Source organism: Suncus etruscus, chromosome 3, assembly GCF_024139225.1.
Source record: "Suncus etruscus isolate mSunEtr1 chromosome 3, mSunEtr1.pri.cur, whole genome shotgun sequence".
In the NCBI taxonomy this organism is placed as follows: Eukaryota; Metazoa; Chordata; class Mammalia; order Eulipotyphla; family Soricidae; genus Suncus; species Suncus etruscus.
Window position 1 is genome coordinate 164,523,183 of NC_064850.1, and position 23,516 is coordinate 164,546,698.

Sequence of the window (23,516 nt, forward strand, 5' to 3'; positions counted from 1 at the left end):
GGTTTTTGGGTCACACCTGGCAGTGCTCAGGGGTTATTTCTGGCTCTAGGCTCAGAAATTGCTCCTGGCAGGCACAGGGGACCATATGGGGCGCCAGGATTCGAACCGATGACCTCCTGCATGAAAGGCAAACGCCTTACCTCCATGCTATCTCTCCCGCCCCGTCTTTCTTTTTCTCTTTCTTTCTTTCTTTCTTTCTTTCTTTCTTTCTTTCTTTCTTTCTTTCTTTCTTTCTTTCTTTCTTTCTTTCTTTCTTCCTTCCTTCCTTCCTTCCTTCCTTCCTTCCTTCCTTCCTTCCTTCCTTCCTTCCTTCTTTCTTTCTTTCTTTCTTTCTTTCTTTCTTTCTTTCTTTCTTTCTTTCTTTCCTTCTTTCTTTCCTTTCTCTTTTCCTCTCCTTTCCTTTTCTTTTCCTTCTCTCTTTCCTTTTCCTTTCCTTTCCCTTCCCTTTTTCCTTTTCCTTTTCCTTTCCTTCCCTTCCTTTTCCTTTTTTCCTTTCCTTTTTTCTTCCCTTTTTCCTTTCCTTTCCTCCCCCCCCCCCTTTTTTTTTTGCTTTTTGGACCGCATCCGGTGACGCTCAGGGCTTACTCCTGACTATGCGCTCAGAAATCGCTCCTGGCTTGGGGGACATTATGGGATGCCGGGGGATGGAACCCAGGTCTGTCCTGGGTCAGCCGCGTACAAGGCAAACGCCCTACCACTGGGCCACTACTTCATTTTCTGAATGGAGGACCACTGTTTAGAGATTAGCTGTCGTTCCAGCAGGAAGGCACCTTCTGATCGGGGACATAACTTAAGTAACCTGACATTGCATCGTTGGAAAAGTCGATTTTTACCTCTGCTGCTGCTCAGTGAGCTCGGAGTCTAGGTCTCCATCGCCCCCCTGGAGAAGACGCATCCCTGCTGCTCTGAGCTTCTGAGCTATGTATGATTTTTAACTGGCGCCCCCTGCTGGTGGCCTTGTCTCCAAGCACTTCAGGTGTTAACTCCCTTCTGAGTGAGCTTCGTGGTTCTTCCAGTGTGGTCCTGAGATCTGGGTCTTCTGCAGAAAGGCACCATCTGGGACCTCCCCACACCCCAGCCTCCTGATGTTCTGAATCCATATCTGCACTCGGCAAGCTTCCCAGGTGATGTCTGTGTATATTTGGGCAAGTCAGGAATGAAAAACGCCACACAGCAATTCTTTCTGCTGTTTCTTGACCGTCCTAGCTGCTGATATGTCTTAATCATGTGGACTCCTCTCCTTGCTTTCCTTCAGTCGCCTATTTCTGGAATAACTTTACTTTCTTTTTGCTCTTTAAGTATGAGTCACAGAGAATTTTTCGCCCAAGTTTGCAACCATTTGCTTGCAGCCAGGGTACGATGCAGCAAATGTACTTCAGTGTGTCCATCATGTACAGAGAAGAATTTTCCCTTTGAGGTTCATTTGATACATGGAGATGCAAAAATACTCCCCAGCAGTAAGTACTTTCCCAGTGGTAATTACTTTACCACTGACCAGGCCTAAGGGTCCTGTAAATACAGGTAAGAGCTGAGTGCCAGAGTCTGTGGTCTGTCTCCTTGAGAATGTCCTAGCCAGGATTCCTACTTTGCAGATGAAAAGAGCCAGCAACTCAGCTCCCTTGCTCTGCAAAGCAGAGCAGTGGTGTGGGTGCTTGGCTTTGTTCTAATGGCACCTTTATCTGCAGTCAGTGTTTGAAATAGTCTCTAAGTGTGGTATAATGATGGGTGTTCATGTCTCTTTCCTGAGGAAAATGCTCCAGCCTCTTGGGGGTGTGGTGAAGTCTGGGGCCCTGCTGTCTGACCACAAAGATTACTGAGGACATTTTCCATGCCTGTGGCTCTGGGCTGTGTGGAATAAAGGCAGGGTCCAAGGAGACCACACTGGGGGCACCAAAGGGAGCCACCCTTGCCAGCTTCTCATTCTTGCTGCTCTTGCTGCCACCCCCTCTCTTCAGCCATGCTGTGTGTTTGCTACCTTGACAATGGCTCATACAGTGGATACACAGAGCATGCCCTCTATATCTTGGTGATTTATTCCCACTTCTGCTCCTGGAAATGCTCATCCTTGGGGACAGAATGGGGCTGCCATTTGCTTGTGTTGGCACCTGCGGCATGTCAGGAGCTCAGGCATTTGTGGTGGAACTTGATAGATCCTTATCTTTTGTATGTTAGTCCCCTCTGCTCCATTAACTGCCCTGTTGAGTGCCTTGTGCCATCTAGAAGTCTGCTCTCTCTTCCTGCCTGCAGCAGTTCATCAGCTATAGGCCTGCTCTGTTGATGGAGACTTGGGCTAGTTGGTGGTATCTACTTGTCCTCATCTCTTGTTTGTGGCCTGCAGTTGTGACTTTCTCTGAAAGATTCCTGAGCTCAGTCTCAGGACTCCTGAGTTGTATGAGTGGTAGGACCCCATGGTGGTGCTAGTCCACTTGAGACAGAGAACAGTAACGAAGGGGTGTGTGTGTGTGTGTGTGTGTGTGTGTGTGTTGTAGGTGGGGGCAGGGTGGGAATTGGATAACAGGTGGGAGCTTGCTGTAGAAGTGATTGAATTCTCTAATGAATGGCACCCTGGTGACAGGTGGCATTTCCCATTCAGTGAACCTGAACTTTAGCATGGAGCCCATTGGTTAAGTGAACCATGAGAGGGTTAAGTAAAGAAATGTCACTGAGTCATGCTTCCATGGTCTAGACGGAAGTAAGAGTGGTACTGGAAACAACCTGGCTTTCCTCTAGGAACAGGAAATGCTGCTGTGCATTTGGAGACCTTCCTTGATTTTAGAGAACCACAAAACCTCCCCTAGATCCCCAACACCTAGTATCCTTTCTTCTTTGAGTCTAAGGCATATGTGCCCTTAACCAGGAAAACAAAATCTTCATTTATGTAAGCACACAGCTCATTTTTCTGAGTTTGCATGGAGGTTCTGAGTTTCTGGAAGCCTCTGAAGAACAGGCTTCTAGGGCATCCACTCCTAGGTCTTCTGGAATGGCTCTTCTCTGCTTCACACTGACCATATGGATGGATCTGCATATCCATATCAGAATTAAATTTCCTCATGGAGAATGTTGGGGCTCAAGGCTGAGATGCAATGCCTTTCCCCTAAAGCGACCTTCTGCCAGTGATCAGAGTCTTAATGATGTTATGATGTATGTTTTCTATGTATAAAACATAGTCTTCTAAGTATGATGTTAACTTTTAAACTGAGATTCTGTGTTTTACAGTAGTTAATGATGGTTTCTCACTCCCATAATCCCACGTATGACGTTAATTTGCAACTGGTTGCTCCATTGGAGAAGTGATGGGAAGGCAAAAAGTTAATTCCATGAAGACATATAGATTAAGGGTTTGGTTTGGAAACAGTGACTTCAGCAAGGTCACTGACCCTTGATTTTCCTGTTCCTCTTCCTTGCGATAGAGGTTTTCCAAGAATGAGAAGCCACAGTCACATTGTTTCCTAATGGTATTCTCTGTAGGGACTCACCTTGTCTAACCACAGAGGGGATCATACCACTTGGGTCCTTTGGCATTTGCTGAAATTGCCTGCACAGCTACACAGTCCCTCCTGCAGCCCTCCTTGAGACAGGTCCTGGCATGGCCTGCAAATGCAGAGGAGTGAGTGGGGGATAGTTAGGGAGGACTGTCAAGCTTTATGTTCTGATTGTAGGTGTCTTCAGTTTGGGAATTAATTGGCTGAAGGTAAAGCAGGATTTATAGAAATGAAAGTGCTGGGCCCGGAGAGATAGCAGAGCGGCGTTTGCCTTGCAAGCAGCCGATCCAGGACCAAAGGTGGTTGGTTCGAATCCCGGTGTCCCATATGGTCCCCCGTGCCTGCCAGGAGCTATTTCTGAGCAGACAGCCAGGAGTAACCCCTGAGCACCACCGGGTGTGACCCAAAAACTAAAATAAACAAATAAATAAATAAATAAATAAAATGAAAATGAAAGTGCTGTTCTTTTACCATGCTCCCCCCTCTCCTTGTTTATTGAATGGACTCTAATTAAAATAGTTGCATTTATAAAACATCTTGGAGCCAGATGATAGCAGGTCAGGTACTTGCTTTGCATGCAGACAACCCTGGCTCAGTCCCTGGCATCACTACATAGAGTTCTCCAGCACCAGCATGAGTGATCCCTGAGCAAACAACCAGGAGGAAGCCCTTATCATATCTGGGCACAAAACACATTTTTTAAAGCACCATGTCTTCTCTGGCAAAGAGTTGTTTGCATTCTGGGAGACTCAGGAACTGTAGATTAATGGTGGCTGCCACCCTGAAGATATTCATGAAAGACTAGGTTAGGTGAACCACTGCATTTTGCCAGCACTGTTCAGTGACATGATTGATGCCAAATTGTTCCCTTTTGACCTCAGCTAATGATCTTTATCTTCTCCCCAAGGATTAAACAGTGACTTCTTTTACTCCAAGTGTTTAGAGTATGGATGGGGGAACGTTTTCCCTGTCAAGACCCATTGACCCCGGGATGGAAGAGGCCATCTCTTCAAGGGAGTGATGGGGCCTTCAACAGGCACCTCCTGGGCCCAGTAGGGGCTGTCTGTGCTCCAGAAAACTTCTGTACACATGGCCAGAAGGATTTGACAGATGGCAGGAGGCACCCCTCAGAGCCCTGATGCTTCACTGCATGGAGGGTCTTGGGGTATTTCAGTTGTTGTTTAGGAAAGTCCTTTGAAGCCTTAGGGGTTGGAGTGAAGAAGAAATATAGCTTCAGGACACATTTGTACATGCCCAGTTCTTGGCTAGCATTACATTGCTCACCCTTCCCATTGTGCAGAAAGTTGGCATGTGTGTATTTGTCAAAGCCAGTTAGGACACATGGTGACATTGTCCAAGACTCCAGTGGGGTGCTATAGAAGGTCACAAGCAAACCAGGGCAGTGCCTGGCCTGAGAACACAGGGGAAGGGGTACAGACACAGTGCCCCGAGGATGGGCGAGAGAGGATGTCAGAGGTCAGGGTGGCTTGTTCCAATACCTCAGGCTAGACTTTTATTTTATTTTAGTTATTGGGCCACACCAGGCAGTGCTCAGTGCTTACTCCAGGTTTTGTGCTAAATGTTACTGGTGGGCTTTGGGGGACCAAATTGGATGCCCAAGATTGTCAGCAAGGCAAGCACTCTACCTCCTAAATTTCTAAGCCTCTAGCACCTGAGGCTGGACATTTTGCAGAGGCCAGGACTGGGACTGCCTTGCTTGGGCTGCTAGGGTGGACAAGTGCTTCTCTGCTTCTGGGTTACATTCTTCTGTTCCTCCCTGGAGAGTAAAGCAGAGTTGGATCTCATGCCCGATAGAGACTGGGACCTCCTATGGACACCACCAGGGATTCTGGATCCTCCAGAAGAGCCCAGAGAGAATGGGTTGTTGTCCTGGAAACCTCCCTTCCCTTTGTTCCTGCCCTTTAAGGGAAGAAGGACTGGATACAGGCAGGCAGAATTGCCATAGTGCACTGGCCCTCTGAGGAGAAAAACACTCCACACCCAGCAGATTTGACTAGTGTGGCTTCTTTGTTTTACTTTTTTTCTTCTCTCTCTCTCTCTCTCTCTCTCTCTCTCTCTTTCTCTCTCTCTCTCTCTCTCTCTCTCTCTCTCTCTCTCTCTCTCTCTTCCTCCCCCCTCCTTGGAGAGGAGAAAGAGAAATATATATGATTTTGGAGAGAGAGAAAAAGTAACCCTCCATAAATGTAAGAATTTAATTCTAAAAGAAAGAATGGGAATCACAAAAAGCCCATCAGTACAGTGACTATATTGAGGTCCTCCAGGTTCCTAATTAGAGAAGAGAACAAAGGAAGAGGGAAATGGAGAGAGGAGAGAGAGAAGGCTAAGGCCGGAGGTCAGGAGAGATGGACGGAACTGAGAGAGATGGACAAACAGTGCTGTGGGGTGAAAGCTGTCCATGGGCCCCATCACCTGCTTCTCACACCATTGGTGGGTGCCTGGGGGTGTTGGGCTGCTTTTCAGATGCTAATGGCATGATTACCCTGGGTCAGTAGCCTTTTGAGAGGGGCCCTGTCAGAGTGCTGACCCCTCTTGGCACATGTGCGGGGGTTCTGTGGCCTGGTGAGGGGTTCGACTTCTCCACAGAGGGTGGCGACAGCACTGGCTGGTCCCTTGCTCTCTCCTAGTCTTTGATCCCCAGAGGCAAAGGCGGCCGTTTTCAACAGATCCAATTCATCAAGTGACCTGTACAGGCTGACCCTGGGCTTTTTGCCTCTGAAAAAGCGACTTTGTTTAAGGCAAAGATGGGGCAGGTGGAAAGCACTTTGCAGGGTCCCAGACTGACCACCTTCCTCAGCTTCAGACTGGAATATAGTTTGCTCTGAATGAATTCAGAACCTGAAGGTCCTGGCTCTGCTGAAGCCCCCCATCTCTAGGGGTCCCAAAGGGGTCCCAAGCAATATACCTAAAGGGCAGTATGTGGGGTTTGTGGGCCTTGTGACTTTGTGATTAGTGGCAGGTGTGGTCACATAATTACATAATTTCAAGTTGGATGTCGGCTCCTGATCTATATTTTGTTGCTAGGGGAAGAGAGAAGGACCATCCACCCTCCATCTCCATGTCCTCCCCAACTCAGAGCCTGTGGCGCCCACTGTGCTCTGTTCCCAAATCATCTCCCACGACTCTGATCACAAAGAAACTCTCTGTGTCTTAGTTACCTGTCTAACCTTGGAATGCAATAGGTGGCCAATGATAATAGGAATAAAGGCATGAGTTAGAATAGGTGCCAAGGACCAAGAGAAGCATTCTGAAAATGTCATGGGCCCTAAAAGTTTTCTGTGCTGCTCTTTGAGGGAGGTCACAGGTGGCTGCAAATGCAGGCTGTCACACACCAACCTAATCCTCTGGCCCTGTGTTGGGAGTCTCACATCAGCAGGTCCCGGCTTTCATTAGAACATGTCCATCTGTCTATTAACCACATGTACTGAACCCCAATTCTGTTCCAGGGCTGCAGAGGGAAGGCAGAGTGGGGAGAGTTGGCACCAGAGTGGGAGATCCCAGGACTGCACAAGCCCCTGCTTGGAATAAGGGAGCTGTGTCAAGTTTCAGGCTGTATAAGGTGGGGGGGTAGTAGAGAAATGTCCTTCATGATCTCCGTGCTCGGGCCTAATGAGGAGGAGCTGAGACTCCTGTGGACTCACCTTATTAATATCTTACATGAGGATGGTACATTGTGGTAGTTGATGAGCCAATATTAACATGTTAGTAAATATAGTGCAGAATTGTGACCAGGGTTCATTCTTTGTTAGATATTATATGGAGCTATACAGTTATTTAATGACTTAGGCCCACTGTTATGGCACGTAGAATAGTTTCACTCCTTAAAAATCCTGTCCTCCATCTGTCCATCCATCTCTCCTTCCCTCTAAGCCTCTGGCAACCACTTATACTTTTATAAGATTCATGCTGTTGGGGCCGGAGAGATAGCATGGAGGGAAGGCATTTGCCTGTCATGCAGAAGGTCATTGGTTTGAATCCCAGCATCCCATATGGTCCCCCGAGCCTGCCAGGAGCGATTTCTGAGCATGCAGCCAGGAGTAACCCCCTGAGTGCTGCTGGGTGTGACCCAAAAACAAAACAAAAACAAAAACAAAAAACAGGCTATTAAATAGTTCGAATAAAGGGTAAATGGTCATCTCATATTTTTTTCTGTCATTTGTAATCTGCATTTAAAGTTATTAGGAGTATTCCATTTGTTTCTGTGACTTAATAACTCATTTCCCTTGAGCATAGAACTATATTCTGTAATTGGATATACATATTTTGCTCATTCATCAACTTTAAGGCATCTTGGGTGTTTTTCAGTTTGGACTATTATGGGTAGATATGATTTCATGTCTTTAACATGTGTGCCAAAGAAACATAACAGAGTGGAACTGTGTCTTGCCTAATTCAAAGGAAGTATGACTGTAGAGTGTTCTTAAGTGCTAACCTATACAGCTATCACCAGACCAAATGTTGGGGACATTAAGAATCTGGATATTATGTGACCCTCCTTAATTATTTTTCCTAACTTCATAATCACCTGATCAAAAATCATTTTATGAGGTATTATCTATTGGAGTACAGTGGGTCCCGATATAAAGGAGTTTGCCATTCAGACATGTGTTTGAATCGCAAAGTTTTCTCACATGCTGGGAATCACATGTTGGGTATAGCTAATTACAATGATTATGTACACACACAGCCTGTGATTCGGATAAAAACCTTTCTGGAAAAACTAATTTCCAAAATCTGATCAAGTATGCTTCCCCCCTGCCCCCTATAGACAACATATTCTTCTTTGCCCCTTTTACAACAGGAGAGTGTAGGAATGAAGCAACAGCTGCAGTTTGAGATGGATTGGATTTCTCACTCCTCACTGGTGTCATCTGGTGCAGTAGAGTCTGCAGGCCTGTGGCTTGAGCTGGCTTTTGTCTGGGGGCAGGGAAGTCTGCTAGCTTGGCCTCTGGTGTCTACAGACCATCACTGCAGGGTTGATCTTCATCAGCCTCTTTCGCTGTGGGCTGGAAGGGCAAAAGCCTCTCAGATAAAGTCTGATTGTCTCCCTTTTCTCCTTAATGTGTTAAGAAAATCAGAGAATTCTCTGAATCTGGTGTCTACAGGTTTTTGAATGAAGGCTTTGAATCAACCTCTCTCAACACAGTGGCAGTAGTAGCTCAGCAGCTAGATGGGTCTTAATGAGGACCCCTGGGCCTGGCTCCAAGAGCCCAGGGAGCACTTGGGGGAGTGTCTTAAGTGCTTTTTAAGAGGTTATTCTTTATTCGTTGTTATTTGTCTCATCATCAGCAATGTTGATGAGTCTACAAGCATGTTATTCCAGATGTCCTTTGCATCAGCTTTACTGTACTCATAGCTGCCCTTGCTTCCTCCTTTCTTTTTCTTTTTTTTAATTTTTATTTTGATCAGAGTGGCTTACATATCTTTCACATTAGTATTTTAGGTACATATTAACATTGAATCAGGGGAATACCCACCACCAAATTTGTCCTCCTTCCTTCCCTGGTCCCTTTCTGCAACCCATATCCCCCACCATCACCCCCCAGGCTGCTAGGGTAGGAGGTTCCCTCTTTGTCTAGCTTACTATCAGTGATCCTACATCTGTTTGGTCCTGGTGCCCTCCCTTGTTTCTCCCTCTATTTGAGAGGCTAAGCTAGATAAATGAGTTATGTGGTTTTGTTTGAGGGAAAGAAAAGCAATAGAATGGGGTAAAGATTAAGCAAAAAAAAAATGCTGAAAATGGGCGGAGTCCTTCTAGTGGCTATCATCCTCAGTTTGAGAGAGGACATGAAAAAGGTAATTGAAACACCATAACAATACAAAAATAAATGTCAAATTAAATATCAGTAAGCCCTACCGCAATAAAGAGAAGCACCACACAATAGTCTCGGTTCTGAATTCAAATTATGCCGGAGTGCAAAAAGAAAGAGAAAGATAAGATAAAATAATATAAAATAAAAAGGAGACATCAACTTCAATATCTACACCCAAATAAGGACATCAAAAAAATAATCAATCAATCAATAAATATGCGGAAAAATGATTATTTGGTGCTTCCCCCCCCATTTTTTTCTTTTCCCCCTGCATAGGCACAGTAACTATTGGGGATATTACAGAGGGAATTTCCTTGGCCTAGGAGATACAGGGTTTCTCCATCCCTGAAGTATACTGTCATGGGATTAACTATAGACTCCTTGCATGATCATTTACTCTCCCCTCGGTGCTTTTGTGGTGTAGGAAGACTTCTGCTTTGTCATGGATGGTAAAATTAGTCCTCTGTATCTAGAGATCTTGGTGACTGTGCAGCTCGAGGAATGGAGCTTATGATGAAGGCAGCTGGATCAAAGAGCAACTCCTTTCATTGATGTAAATGGGTCCTAACTTTCTCACTGATTCTTTCAGATGTCCTGATCTTTCTTTCCCCACATACTGAAGTCTTTTATTGTGTTCTTGGCTGAGCAGGAAGCTACAAACCTCTTCAGCTCTGCTTTTTATGCTGAGATTTCCTGGCCACTCTGGAGGCTTCCTTTTCAAAGACCAAACAGGCCTGGTTTCCAATGGCTTTTAATTTATCCTCTTCCTATTATCAACAAGTTTAGGGTGTCATATATGCATTGTACTTCTATTTTCCATGATCAAATATCCTTATTATTTTAATTACTTATTCAAAAGTTAGTAATTATGTTCTACATACAATACTGTTCATGCCAAAGCTTCGTGTTCCAATGTTATACAACATCACAACCTTAACTCTTAAAGGAGCATATCTTTTTCTTTTTTATTGGTTTTCGGGCCACATATGGTGGTGGTTAGAGATTACTCCTGACTCTAAGCTCAGGGGTCATTTCTGGCTGAGCGTGGGGGCCCAATTGGGATGCTGAAATCAAACCCAGGTTGGCTGCATGCACAGCAAACACCCTACCTGCTATATTATTGCTCCAGCCCCAGGAACATATTTCATTTTAAAACACAAACCCATAGAGAGCTAAGATAGGCACTATAATGATTATAACAAAAGGACACTGTAATTACACCTCCTTTGTCCCACTAAATGTATGCTCCTAACTGTCCTATAGTCAGTGGTAAATGCCACACAAATGACTACACTCTCATCAGATTCAGGTTGGAAGGCTGTGGCCTTCTAATAAACACACACATTCGACTCTTGAACAAGAAAGGGGATATGCTATATATCTAATGGACTCCTCTCAGGTTCTTCCTGCTACTGGCTCTAGCTCTGCCTCTTGTGTGAGACCTGCTTCAGTTCTCATGAGGGACTGACTAGCCCTTAGACCTGTGCTGCATAGAGGTTGGGGTTCATTGCATTGCCCCCACCAAGCAGTCATAGATTTTCAGGACTCCCATTGCTTATCAGCCCTACATTTTGCAGCTCGGATTTCTGCTTTGGGTTTTACTATTGAACCTTTTAGTGTTCATTCAAAGAGGATCCACATATCCTCATTACTTACATTTCCTTTCCCTGCATACTCTGGCTTATCCTTCTCACTTTAAGCCTGTGGGGTGCATAAGAACTGCTTTCTTTCTCCTTGCATCCCATCCACCCCCACACAATGGCTGTAGCACCCTGATCTGCAACTGTTCCCAGCCAAGGGGGATGAAGAAGAGAGGGATAACCTATGTGATTTTTCCAGTTTGCAGAGAGGTTAACCCTGTTTTTTTATTTTATTTTATTTTATTTTTTTAGTGTGCTCTGGGGTCGCTTTCCTGCTCTGTACTTTGACAACGCTTTCTTATGATTTTTTGGCTTTAATGTCAAATTTCCTTCCTGGGACTCAATGCGTGGATAAGCTCTGCACCATCATCTGTAGGCTGGGCATATGTGTACCAGCATTTGCACATGCAGACCTACATGCACTCTTATGCAGACCCACACAGAGCTTATGCTAATGGTGGGACAGAAGAGCACTAAGAAAATTAGCCGCAAGTACTGAAATGGCCTCACATGCATTCATGTTCCCCAGGAATTGCAACTGACTGTGACATTAAATGGCTCTTAAAGGAGTGAAGGAGGACATTCTAAAAAAATGCATTCAGGAACAACACCTAGCCTATCCTTGGAAAGATGGCAAGCCAGATTCTGTACCCCAACAAACTCTTCACAATGTAAATTGAACAAAGTGCTTATATAGCCAGGCTGATCCTGGCTTCCATACAGGTGTCTTGAAAGTGATGGAAGCAGAATCTTTAAATCCAGTGTCCCCCAGCAGCAAAAGCCTCTGAGTCCTATTTTCCAAAGGTCTGCTGTAGGATAGCCAGATTCTAGACTGCGGGAAGGAGTGAACTGGCCTGTGTAGGTCTCCGTCTCTTAAGAGCATCCAAGGGCTTTCTTTGGTGTGATATTTTCTTTGAGTGTGATATCTGACATGGTGAAGTGCATATTAGCTCCCTTTCTTCCAGCATGAAGAGTACCTGTCCTAAATAACTGATGATATATCCTTTATAGACATCCTTGTTCCCAAATCCTTCTAACCTTTAGATAAAATATAGGGTTCTCGAAAATATGTATTAAGAATCAATAGATCGAGTCTAGAAGGCAGCAAGCCCTTTAGATACCACTATGATTTTTAAAGCAGGTGACAATTTTATAGAGCACTGTGGTTTTATTTTATACTGTGATATCAGTTCTTTGTAGAGACAAAAACATTGTCTTTTCTAAACAAATTCCAAGTATTATCTCTGAGTATTTGGTTATTTAAGTTTACTCATAATGGTGATGACCTCACTGTTCTTATAAAGTTCATTGCATAGAAAATTTTGCAGCTACTTTGAGAGAGGTTCATCTTTGTTCATAAAAATGAAATGTCATAGCTTATCATTTGTATGAAGGATGAAGAAGATAAAACTTATGGGGTAACAGAATGATTCCAGATCAAGATCTTATTAAATGCTTTAATAAAATATGGGACCAAAAAAAACCCCCAATATTCTCAAAGATATTTTAGCCAAAATAGATAATTGTCTCATATGTTAAATGGTGTTATAAGAAACAAAAATGTATTAAAATTTTTGATCTCTTTCAGAAAACTGCAGTAATTATTTTCTTGAATTAAATTAATTACTTTGAGAGCTAGCTATATTATTGTTCAGATTTGACATAGATAGCTATTTAAAGATATGAGTTATCATAAATATATTTTAATTAAAAACCGTTGTCATGGAAATGCTATTTGAATATATATTATAATTTGTTTTAATTAAAGACACCTGGCAGAAAAGGAGCAAAGGGTTTGGCAGCACTCAGGTATTTTTGATATTAAGACAGAAGTATTTCTCATTCAAGGGTTAGAGGAATCATTCAGCCTCCAAAGTCTTATGATCTAGTGCTACTGAAAGGTCATATTCATAAGTTAAAAACATAGGAATGCAGACCAGTGGAAATAAATTGGATGAAATCAAATTACTGTGCTATCTACAAGAAATTCTATATAAATGGACTTAAAAATAAAAGAGTTATACTATCCAAACGCTTTAAATTTTGAGTAGACATTAGCATAAAAATCCAGTGATGAAGTGAGAAATGAAGTCTTGATGAAATGTTTCATTCTATGTGTGAGAGCTGGAAGATAGTACAGTGATTAGGGAATATGCTAGATCCAGTTTTGATTTCAGGCACTGTATGATACCCAAATAGCAGTAGATGCAGACGTGGAGGCCTCCAAGCACTGTCAAGTATGACTTTGGATCCCCCGAGGACTCCGTGGTGGCCCTGCTCTCCCCGTCATACTTAGGCCCTGAGCAACTATGCATCCTTGCATTGAAACTGATGGCCCTAGGTCTCCTGAATATGGCTTAAGAGTGCCTCCCACCCCACACAAACCACCAAAAGCCAGGGACCCCTAAGTGTGAGTTTAACTAGCAGCAGACTTTCAAAAAGACTCATGAAGCTGAAAGGAGAAATTGCAAACTCTCTGAGTGTTGTCGATTTTAATACTTCTCCAACAGTGCTCTATGAAATAGTCAGCGATACTCAGTAAAGATATAGGGGAGGTGTACAACAGTTTGCCAAGTAATAGCAGAATAAGCACACTTTCAAGTGTACAGCACGATGAAACATATTCTGAGCATAAAGTCAACTTTAGCTAATTTGCAAACATTCATACAAAGTATATTTGTCATCATAAAAACTCAAATGAGAAATCAGTAACAGAAAGATAATTGGAAAAGTCCCAAATAACTGAAGGTTATATTCTAAATAAGCCACAGTTCAAAAGAAGATTTCTTTTTCTTTAGAAATTAATGAAATATTTAGTGGGTTTGTTTGTTTATTTATTTATTTATTTTGTTAGAAGTGATTCTGGCCAAAGTTTTTTTTTTCTGGGACTTGAGAATTCTTTGATGTTAACTGATGAAGCCCAGCACATGATTACTCTCAGAATCTCCTACAGCTGGTAAAGTTACCGTATATACTCGAATATTAGCTGAGTTTTTCTGGCACAAAATTTGTGCCAGAAAAACCCGGACTCGACTTATACTTGGGTCATACAGGTTATTTGACTCGGTGCATATGTAGTCTCCAGTGGTCTTCTGCCATCTACTGGAGTGGGCAGTGCTTCAGCTCAGTCCACACGTCCTGGCTGAGCTGAAGAAGAACTGAACTGAACTGGATGCCACTGAACTATTTAATCCACAATATTCTGTGCTTATATATATATATTATATATATATAATTATATATATAATTATATGTACATAATTTTTATTTTGACTGAAGTGGATTACAAATCTTTCACAGTAAAATTTTAGGCACATAGTGCCATTGAATCAGGGGCATTCCCACCAACCAGCATTGTCCTCCCTCCACTCCTGTTCCCAGCATGCATTCCATATCCCCCTCCTTTACCGCACTTTTTATGAGACCAACAGTAGTGGTGATGATCTCTGCGAACTCAGTGATAACAATGTCTATGCTGAGACCCTCACATCAGATACAGCTGAAGCTCTATTTGGACATACAGATGATGAGGAGGAATTCAGTTTTGAAGGATTTTAACTTGTGATTTAGCTTGATTACCTGTTAAGCTACGGTTTCTGCACTTTAAAGTTTTAATGTTATTGTTGCTAGTTTGCAGTTTTTCCTTCGCAATAAATATTGAAAAGCATTTAACCTACTGATTGCTCAATTGCTATAATTGTTTTGGGCATAAATTTTTATTTTTTAAAATTTTTTGGGAGGGTCACACCCAGCAGCGCTCAGGGGTTATTTCTGGCTCTATGCTCAGAAATCACTCCTGGCAGGCTCAGAGGACCATATGGGATGCTGGGATTTGAACCACCATCCTACTGCATGCAAGGCAAATGCCTTACCTCCATACTATCTCTCTGGCCCCTATATTTTTTTTTTTTTTTTGGTTTTTGGGCCACACCCAGCGGCGCTCAGGGGTTACTCCTGGCTGTCTACTCAGAAATAGCTCCTGGCAGGCACGGGGGACCATATGGGACACCGGGATTCGAACCAACCACCTTTGGTCCTGGATCGGCTGCTTGCAAGGCAAACGCTGCTGTGCTATCTCTCCGGGCCCTGGCCCCTATATTTTTATTTTTGAAATTTACCAGTGGCTCCTCTATTTCCCACCATTGCTTGTACTCAAATCACTAAGTTTTCCCAGGTTTTAGGGTAAAATTAGGGGGGTTGGCTTATACTCGGGCCGGCTTATACTCAAGTATATATGATGCTTTTTCTACCTATTACTAGTATTTCAAGTCCACACTCCAGCTAAGATGTTAGCTTGAGGGGCTAGAGTGGTGGTGCAAGGGGTAAGGCATCTGCCTTGCTGCGCTAGCCTAGGACGGACCGAGGTTTGATCCCCCAGCGGCATCTCATATGGTCCCCTAAGCCAGGAGCTATTTCTGAGCACATAGCCCAGGAGTAACCCCTGAGCATCACCAGGTGTGGCCTAAAAAAAGGCAAAAAAAAAAAAAGAAGAAGGAAGAGGGGGAGGAGGAGGAAGGGGAAGAAGAAGAAGAGAAAGAAGAGGAAGAAAGAAGAAGAGGAGGAAGAAGAGGGAGAGGAAGAAGAGGAAGACAAAGAGAAGAGGAAGAAGAAGAGGAAGAGGAAGAAGAATAGAAAGGAGGAGGGAAGGAAGAAGGAAGAAGAAAAGAAAGAAGTTGTTAGCTTGAGTCCTTCAAGCCTAATTTCTCAGGATCTGTGAAGAATTAAATGTTTGCTTGAGGTTTGCTGATTTGTTGGAAGTTTTCTCCCGGGTCCTTACATTTTTGGATTCTCTCTTTTTTTGCTCCTGGATTTTCTTTTAATCAAAACTTATCATTAATAAGTGAGTGTGGACTGAGTAGTGTATATTGAGGTGATAGATCCTATCCTGTGATGGTCAAAATACAAGGTGGCCTTGGGGTCAGACACCTTCCCTGACCCTTGAGCCTAAAGTCCTGTCTGTCCCTGTTTTGCAGTGAGGTTGGAGGAGTCTGGTTGCCCCTACTATAAAAGAAGGCCAGATGGTCTGCCACAGGAAGTGAGTGGGGCTAGATCATGTTACCCAGAAAAGTACTTTGGATTTCAGTGTCAGTGACACTCAGGTTTCAGCGGGGGTTATTGTCCTCAGGTTGTCATTTTCATCTCTTGCCTTGCGGGTAAGTGCATGAGAAAAAGCAAGTTGTCTACCAGAGGCAATGGCTTTGAGGACATGACTGCCATGCCAGAGCTGAGCTCCACTTACCCCATACTCCTTTCTGCCTTCTTCCAGTGGGAGTGAGTTTGCATCAGAGCCACCATGTAATGCAATCATGTCCTTCTCACGTTTGGACTTCAGCCACCACCTGACTTATGCATCTCACTTCCTGGGAGGAGATGTGGCTCTGCCCTTCATCCCCCAGAACTGGGCTTGCAAGCCCAGTGCCTATGGTTACCAGTGCAGTGTGGTTTGAACTTTCATTCTTTCTGATATTTAATTTTTTTTCATGGTATTTGAGTCATACAAGAAATATCAGGGTTTACTCCTGACTCTGTGCTCAGAAATCACCCCTGGTGCCAGGATTGATTGAACTGGGAAGACAGGCTCTGGCCCATCTTTCTAAATAGTTTATACAATTTGTATCCCCTTCTTTCATATCAGTGTTCAATTTGACACAAAACCTTCCCTGTAAATCTTTTTTTCTCATTTCACTTGACAGTTGTGATGCCAAGGTCACATAGATAGTAGGTGGTAAAACCTTGTTTGAAATATGGCCATCAGAATGCTGTGTCTTTGGTCTTTCAGTTAGCCTTGCCACTGCATTTCTAGTGACTTAACTGTCACTGGCAGATGTTTAGAAAATAAATATTGGTTGATTTATATGGGGATGAGCTCGTCTGTAAGGTTGGGACTCAATTCTTAGGTACCCTGGTACCGAGCTGGAGTTCTGGGGAGCTGAGCAGAGCTATGTACCTTGGAGCTCTACGTATGCAGAAGTTGGATTCTCCCTTCTTTCTGTGTATCTTTAACCCTCTGGAATGAAACCACTAACTAGTGCTCATCTGCCTCACTGATCTTCTAAGGTTGGGTCCTGTGTGCAACTTACTTCCTTCGGTGGCCTGGCTTCACTGTGCACATGAAATATGATCCACTGGAAGCGGATTAGTTGATGTCAGCCAGTCTTAGCCCCAGCAAATAGGCCCAGGCTTCTGCTTGTTCATTTCTGGCATCCAATTCTGAGCATGACTGACAGGCATGACACATAGGTAATCTTCCTGCCTAGAGGCCCATCTGTAAGGGAGCCACAGAACCCTGAGTGTAGGCTTGTCACCCTTGGGTTTCTTAGGTAACTGTCCTATTGTGAGGCAAACAAGGTGCTACAGAACATTCTGAGCCTGCCTACAGAAAGTAGGATGATGGCATGGTGGGAGAAGGAGTGTGTGTGGTGTATGGAAGGAAGGAAGGAAGGATGGAGTCTATGCTGGCTGTGCTCATATTCTGGATCTGGTTGCTAGTCAGCAGAATGTGGAATGGCACAATCTGGATGTCAGTCTCCACTGGTCAGAATCCTCCTTCTGGTCCCAATGCAGCTAGACTGTTGGAGTGAGGTCTGTCTATTTCACTTATCTTTTCAGCAGGGATTTAGTAACCATTCATCCCCCTTGCCTGACTTTTACCACCCAGCCTTTGAATCCATTTGATTAATGTTATATGTTGTATTTTTGTTCCAGAAAAACTGTACAACGCCAGTGGACGAGACTTAAGAAGGGCCCTTTTCTCACTGAAGCAGATATTTCAGGTAAAAATAAGAAATTAAGCTCTTCAGTCCTGTTTTTGCATGAATGTAGAATTAGTTGCACATAAGCTTATGCCTTTGGTTAAAGAAGAAAAGTATGTTCAAACGACAGTGTGAATTACATCCAGTCAAAATTACAGTTGAGACCTATTTTTTGAAATCATATAATAAATATATTTCAAGCATACTAGGGATTAAGGACAACTTAATTTTAAGTTGTATTTTTTTTTTTTTTTGGTCTTTGGGCCACACCTGGTGATGCTCAGGGATTACTCCTGGCTATGCGCTCAGAAGTTGCTCCTGGCTTGGGGGACCATATGGGACGCTGGGGGATCGAAATGCGATCTGTCCTAGGCTAGCTCCTACAAGGCAGATGCCTTATTCCTTGTGCTACTGCTCAGACCTCAAGGACAACTTAATTTTAGATTAAAATGATTTTAAATAATTTTCCATGTTCACTTCAGATTTTTAAAAGAAAAACCTGTTTCTGGGATAATGATTTTGTGTTCTGCTACCAATATCAGTGTTCCTTTTTTCATACCAGGCCCTCTCTCTGCCAATGGTCAAAATTGAATTTATGCTCCTTACAAACAACGTACAGTATCATGTGTTGTTCTTTTCTGCTAACTTAATGCCTATTATCCTATTGAAACATACTTCAGGGGCCGGAGTGATAGCACAGTGGTCGGGCATTTGGCTTGCACATGGGTGACCTGGGATGGACCAGGGTTCTATCCCTGACATCCCATATGGTCCCTGAAACCTTCCAGGAGTGATTCCTGAGCTCAGAGACAGGAGTATCCGTGAGCGCTTCCAGGTGTGGCCCCAAAACCAAAAAAGAAAAAAGAAACATACTTCAGTTTCCTAACTGAGAGCAGTCTTGATTTAGACATAACCAATCTAGTGGTCTGAGCATTCCACATATGTATAAAGCATATGTGAGCAGATTGCTTTATTTATTTACTACTAGTAGGCAGAATGGATAATATCTGGTGTTCAGTGATGATAAGCTGTGCTGGGGTAACTATCCCCTGCTATGTCTCTCAGACATAAGTCTTAGGCTTTTCTCTGAAGCTTCTGACAAAGTCACAAGCTCAACAGGCATGAAGACAGACTTTAAGAATAAGCTCAGGTGACAACTGCAGGTGAAAAAGACAAAGAGCCAGTGTAGGAGGACAAGACACTGTGCCAGACAGGCTTAGAAGACGACTGTGTGGAGAAGACAGGCTCACACTAATTTGTGTCTATGCAGGCTCATTGTTTATCTTCTATAGTTTTGGACTCCAAGGCAGCGGTCTGCTACCTTTTTACACCTGGCTGTCACAAGCTGCTGTTCTAAAAGTCATTTTATATCTCCTGAGCTCATCTCTTATCCACAATTACGGACCATTAGTCACCAATGGCTCTAATCTGAGTGGCAGTCCCTTCTGTGGGTGTTTTCCTGCCTGAGGAGGGTTTGCAATAGGCAGACCAACAATCCATCCCATCTGCACCTCCTCCCATTCTTCATAAACTTGTTCTCCCATGCCCTCACCTTTCTGAGTTCAGAGTCCCTTCTGGCGCAGCAAGCATAGAGAAAGCCCTCTTTTCTTCTCTTTCAACAGTACAGGTGTGAACTCTGCATCATTGCTCCTTGCTCCTCAAGGCTTGTCTCAGAAATGCCTTGAGGGCTTGGGTCTGTCTTTGTGCAGGACATTTCTTCTGGAAAATTTATAACAGCTGTCCAGGGACATTCTGCTTTTGTTCCTCCCCTAATACTTTTCAGTTTTCCACCAGAGGGCTTTGAGGAAGACATTCTTTTGTTGGTTCCATGTAGCCTTTTCTACTGCATTTGGATTTGTCTTTTCAGTTGACCCTGTAATAACAGAACATAGGAGGTTATGTTGTTCAAGATCCTTCCTGCCATGCAATAAAATATATTTGCATAACTTTTGACAACCCCACTGATATCTTGCAGTTGATCAGAGTCTTTACCAATAACAGGGTCAATTTTGTTTTATATATTATATATACTGTGCTAAGTTAGACTAGAGAAAATAAAATGTTAATAACATAATAAAGAAAATAATGTATAATAATACACTGTATTCACTAAAAAGTAAATTGTAATATTGAAGCTTTCTGGGACTTCTACTCACTTCTCTCCTCAACTGCATTCTCAATTTCACCCCTGATTACATTCTGGTAGCAAGTTGAGTTCTTTGTCTTCAGAGCTTTGTCCCAGACTTTTGTTTTTCTACCAGAATGTGTTTTTATTATTTATTTTCCATGTGGCTCAGGTTTACCCTTGATATCTCTTGTCAGGGATTGTCATTCTCACCTTAGCCATGATCAGATACCTCTGAAATGTTCTATATCAACATCTGGTATAGAAGTGTAGACACTGTAGGGCTCTTTTTTGAGTCTTCCCTGGGTCTTTGGGGTCTAGTGCAGCATCTGGTGCCACTTAACCTGACTTGTTGAGCTGAGCACTCTTCTTTCCTGTCCCTGACTAGGAAAATTCTATGCTAGTGAGTGTCTCAGAGTTCCACTTCCCTGAACTCATCTGTGTCTTCATGTTGCTTCACTGAATAAAACAAAATTTCCCACCTCTATCATGTCCTCTTTTTCCAATTTAGGCCCCTATTTGCAGTCAGCTAGATTCTTTCTGTGCCTCCAGAGGGTCAATCTCATGCTGTTCCTCACTCTTGCTCATTTAATCCCCCAGTATGCATATAAAAGTCATCCACCTTTGACTTCATGCAAAACTCAGTCACACAGAGAAGAACTATCCAAGTTACTTTAAAACACTGTGATTTCTACACTTTGAGTATGATATGTCTTGAAAACAGAGAACCCCCAGTCCACACATATACATTATTTGCAGTAATCATGCTAGTGGAGGTGGTATTACTAATTTAAGCTATGTGTGTGGTGATCAAGAGATTCAGTCTGTCATTTTTAGTTCTTAAAGATCAGGTTTACTCATATAAGTGAAAGATAGAGCAATTACCATGTTCAGAACTATTTCTGGATTTAATTTTTTAAGTGTTGAAGGAAAGATATGATATATCATACTATAAGCACTGTAAGTCATTTTCAAAAAGCATATCTAGTACTGAGTTGGTAGACTTAAAATACTGAAATGAACCGGGAATCTTTGGTTCCCAGACAATGGTAGGAAATAATTAGAATAAAGTTGGAACATCCTATCATAGGGATAGCAAGGAAGTGCTCAGAAACTACTAAGCCCATTAACAAAATAACTCACATATTAAAGAATCTCCCTCCCACTAGCTGGCCAAAAATGGGATAATAAAGCCATGATCAAGAAAATGAACACGGAGCAGTAAGTCAAAACATCAAATAATGAATTGGAAATTATCGGGAGATGATAGTAATCCAATTCAATATTTTGAAAATGGGTGAAATTTTAGTATCTCACATTCATCTTACTTTTTGCCTGCATAAATTTTAAGATAATAAAATTGTGGTTGAGAGTGTTTATTTATAAATAGCATTCTAGCTTATGAGTCAGAGGGAGTGATAGATTATAATATTACAATTTTGTAATCCCAAAGAAAAAGTGTTTCAAGGGATGAACTAAGAGAAGTTTTAAAATTATATCAACTTATTGATGTATGTGAATCTTATTTGGCTTAGAATACAAATTGCATAAATATACTTTTCTAAGGCTGGCTGGGAGATGAGAGGGCAACTGAAGACATTGGTGAAGGGAAGAGATTGAAACTTATTAAATAATTTTGTAGCTAATTCATGGTGGTTAAAAAAAATTAGGGACCAGAGCCATCACACAGTGGATAGGGTGCTGTCCTTGTACATGGTCAACCCAGATTTGATCCCTGGCATCCCACATAGTCCCTTGAGCCCACCAGGAGTGATTCCTGATTGCAGAGCCAGAAGTAATTCTGAACACTGATTTTGTGTGGTCCATAAACCAAAAAAAAAAAAAAACAAAAAACAAAAAACAAAACCAAAAACCAAAACATTATCCAATAGCCCTAATTTTTAAGACATCGTTTTAATTTCTATTTTTGAAATTTGTACATTGAGTAAACATTTGATGATATTTAAAGAGTACTAATTTTAAAATTAAGAGTAGGTAATTTTAAGTAGAGTTCTTCTATTTTATAGCTGCATACCAAAATAGTCACTGTTTAAGTGATATGATATGTGGGAATTGCTTCAAATAAATATGGCAACAGATAGGATAGAATCATAGATAAAATAGGAGTGGTGTAAGTTCATTGGCATCTGGATGTACTAGTTTCTATTTTTTTGTTTTTATTTTGTATAAAAAGATGAAAAATTCTTTTAAAAATAAAATGGAAAAATTAAGAAATTAAAAAAACCTGCTTGGGGGATCTTATATAAATCCTTATGAACTTGTTCTGTCGTGTTGACTCTGAGTTCTCAGGATGCCTTTTCTGTGATTTATTCTTCAACTTTTTTTGAGCAGTTTTTGTCAGCACTGTGTCGAAAAGCAAGAGTGTGATTGCTATCAGAAGTTCTTAATCTGTGGAAGACCACACACAGGCACACATAGATTTACCTATAAGATAAACACAGGTTTTGAAAGGGGACTAGGGCACAGGACAGAGGCACATTGGCTACTGAATGGATTACAGCCCAAAGTTAATTGGGCTGAAATCAATTCTCAAATCCATAAGTCTGCATCTCCCTTACTGTTGTATCTCCGAGAGGTGGAAGTTCTTTTTGGAACTAGATTGCAAATGTGTAAAAAACCAGAATCATTGTCCATTAGATTAAAAGAAAAATGACCATACTTTAGCATGGCTCTTATAGAAGGTCCTGAGATATAGTGATAATTAGTTAATCTTAACATCTTACTTTCGTTTTGATCAGAAACCAGAAAATAGTTTCTCAAACTATTTGCCACTGCCTATACAATTTCAGAATATATATTTAAAATCTAGTACATTGCCAGTTTTTAAAATTTTTAGTCCTTAAGTACCTTATCTACATATATGCATACATTTTAGTTAGGACTCAATTATTTTTATAAGCACCGTTCCCTGGCTTAGTGTTTTTCCTCAGCCCCATTGCCAGACAGTCCACTCTCTGCTATATTAATATTAGTGATTAGCTCGAGTGGTTTCTTGAGAGCTTGTTCTCACTTTTTCACCATGAAGTCATGTGTGAACCTAGTTTTAAAGTAATAAACATTTGTTACATGCTTGGAAAAACTCTCTGACTAGACATGAGCTCATCTAAATGTTCACTTTTCACATATGCTCATGGAAAAGGATATGGATGGAGAATTATTTTTTATTTCCTTTATACATAGGAGTGTAAAGTAATTTTCCAAAAACTCATGATATTGTCCCATATTCTCTTGCTTCCAAAGCCATGATTATCTTCGAGTGTGAGTTCACGCAGCTGTCTTTCATTACCTTCAGGGCAAGGCCTCTCCCCCCCTCCATATGCCCCCTGAAATTTAAAAGTGCTTTCTTGCTTCAGAGGGAGCCTTTGCCTGCTTGCCCATATTGAGCTCAAGTCCTCTATCCACATAATTGGAAAATGCCATAAAATCAAACTGAAAAGCTGGTTTCATGTAGGCACAGAAACACGAAGCCAATTCATCTAAACTTTGTAAAAAAAATTCTCTTGGAGAAATACCATGGCTGTTGACCATTCCTATAGTAACAACCTTTCATTATTCCATTAAGTTTCCTACTATTTACATCACTGAGGTTTTTATTTTTGCCCAGTTGTTATAATAGAAGATGAATATTCTGACATTATCGTAGTTGAATTGGGGCTGAGGTACTG

The 23,516-nt window shown here is 42.2% G+C and overlaps 2 protein-coding genes across 4 annotated transcripts in view; one reads left to right on the top strand and one right to left on the bottom strand.

The window, feature by feature from the left end:
* Nucleotides 1-23,516, bottom strand: part of RPRD1A (regulation of nuclear pre-mRNA domain containing 1A) — a 1,137,547-nt gene that overhangs the window by 430,578 nt on the left and 683,453 nt on the right. The gene's annotated exons all lie outside the window — the stretch shown is intronic.
* Nucleotides 1-23,516, top strand: part of FHOD3 (formin homology 2 domain containing 3) — a 514,974-nt gene that overhangs the window by 198,432 nt on the left and 293,026 nt on the right. For both annotated transcript variants that reach the window (XM_049769642.1, XM_049769643.1), the window contains exon 4: nt 17,659-17,726. In XM_049769642.1, the coding sequence (XP_049625599.1) occupies nt 17,659-17,726 (68 nt within the window). The remainder of the gene's footprint in view (nt 1-17,658; nt 17,727-23,516) is intronic.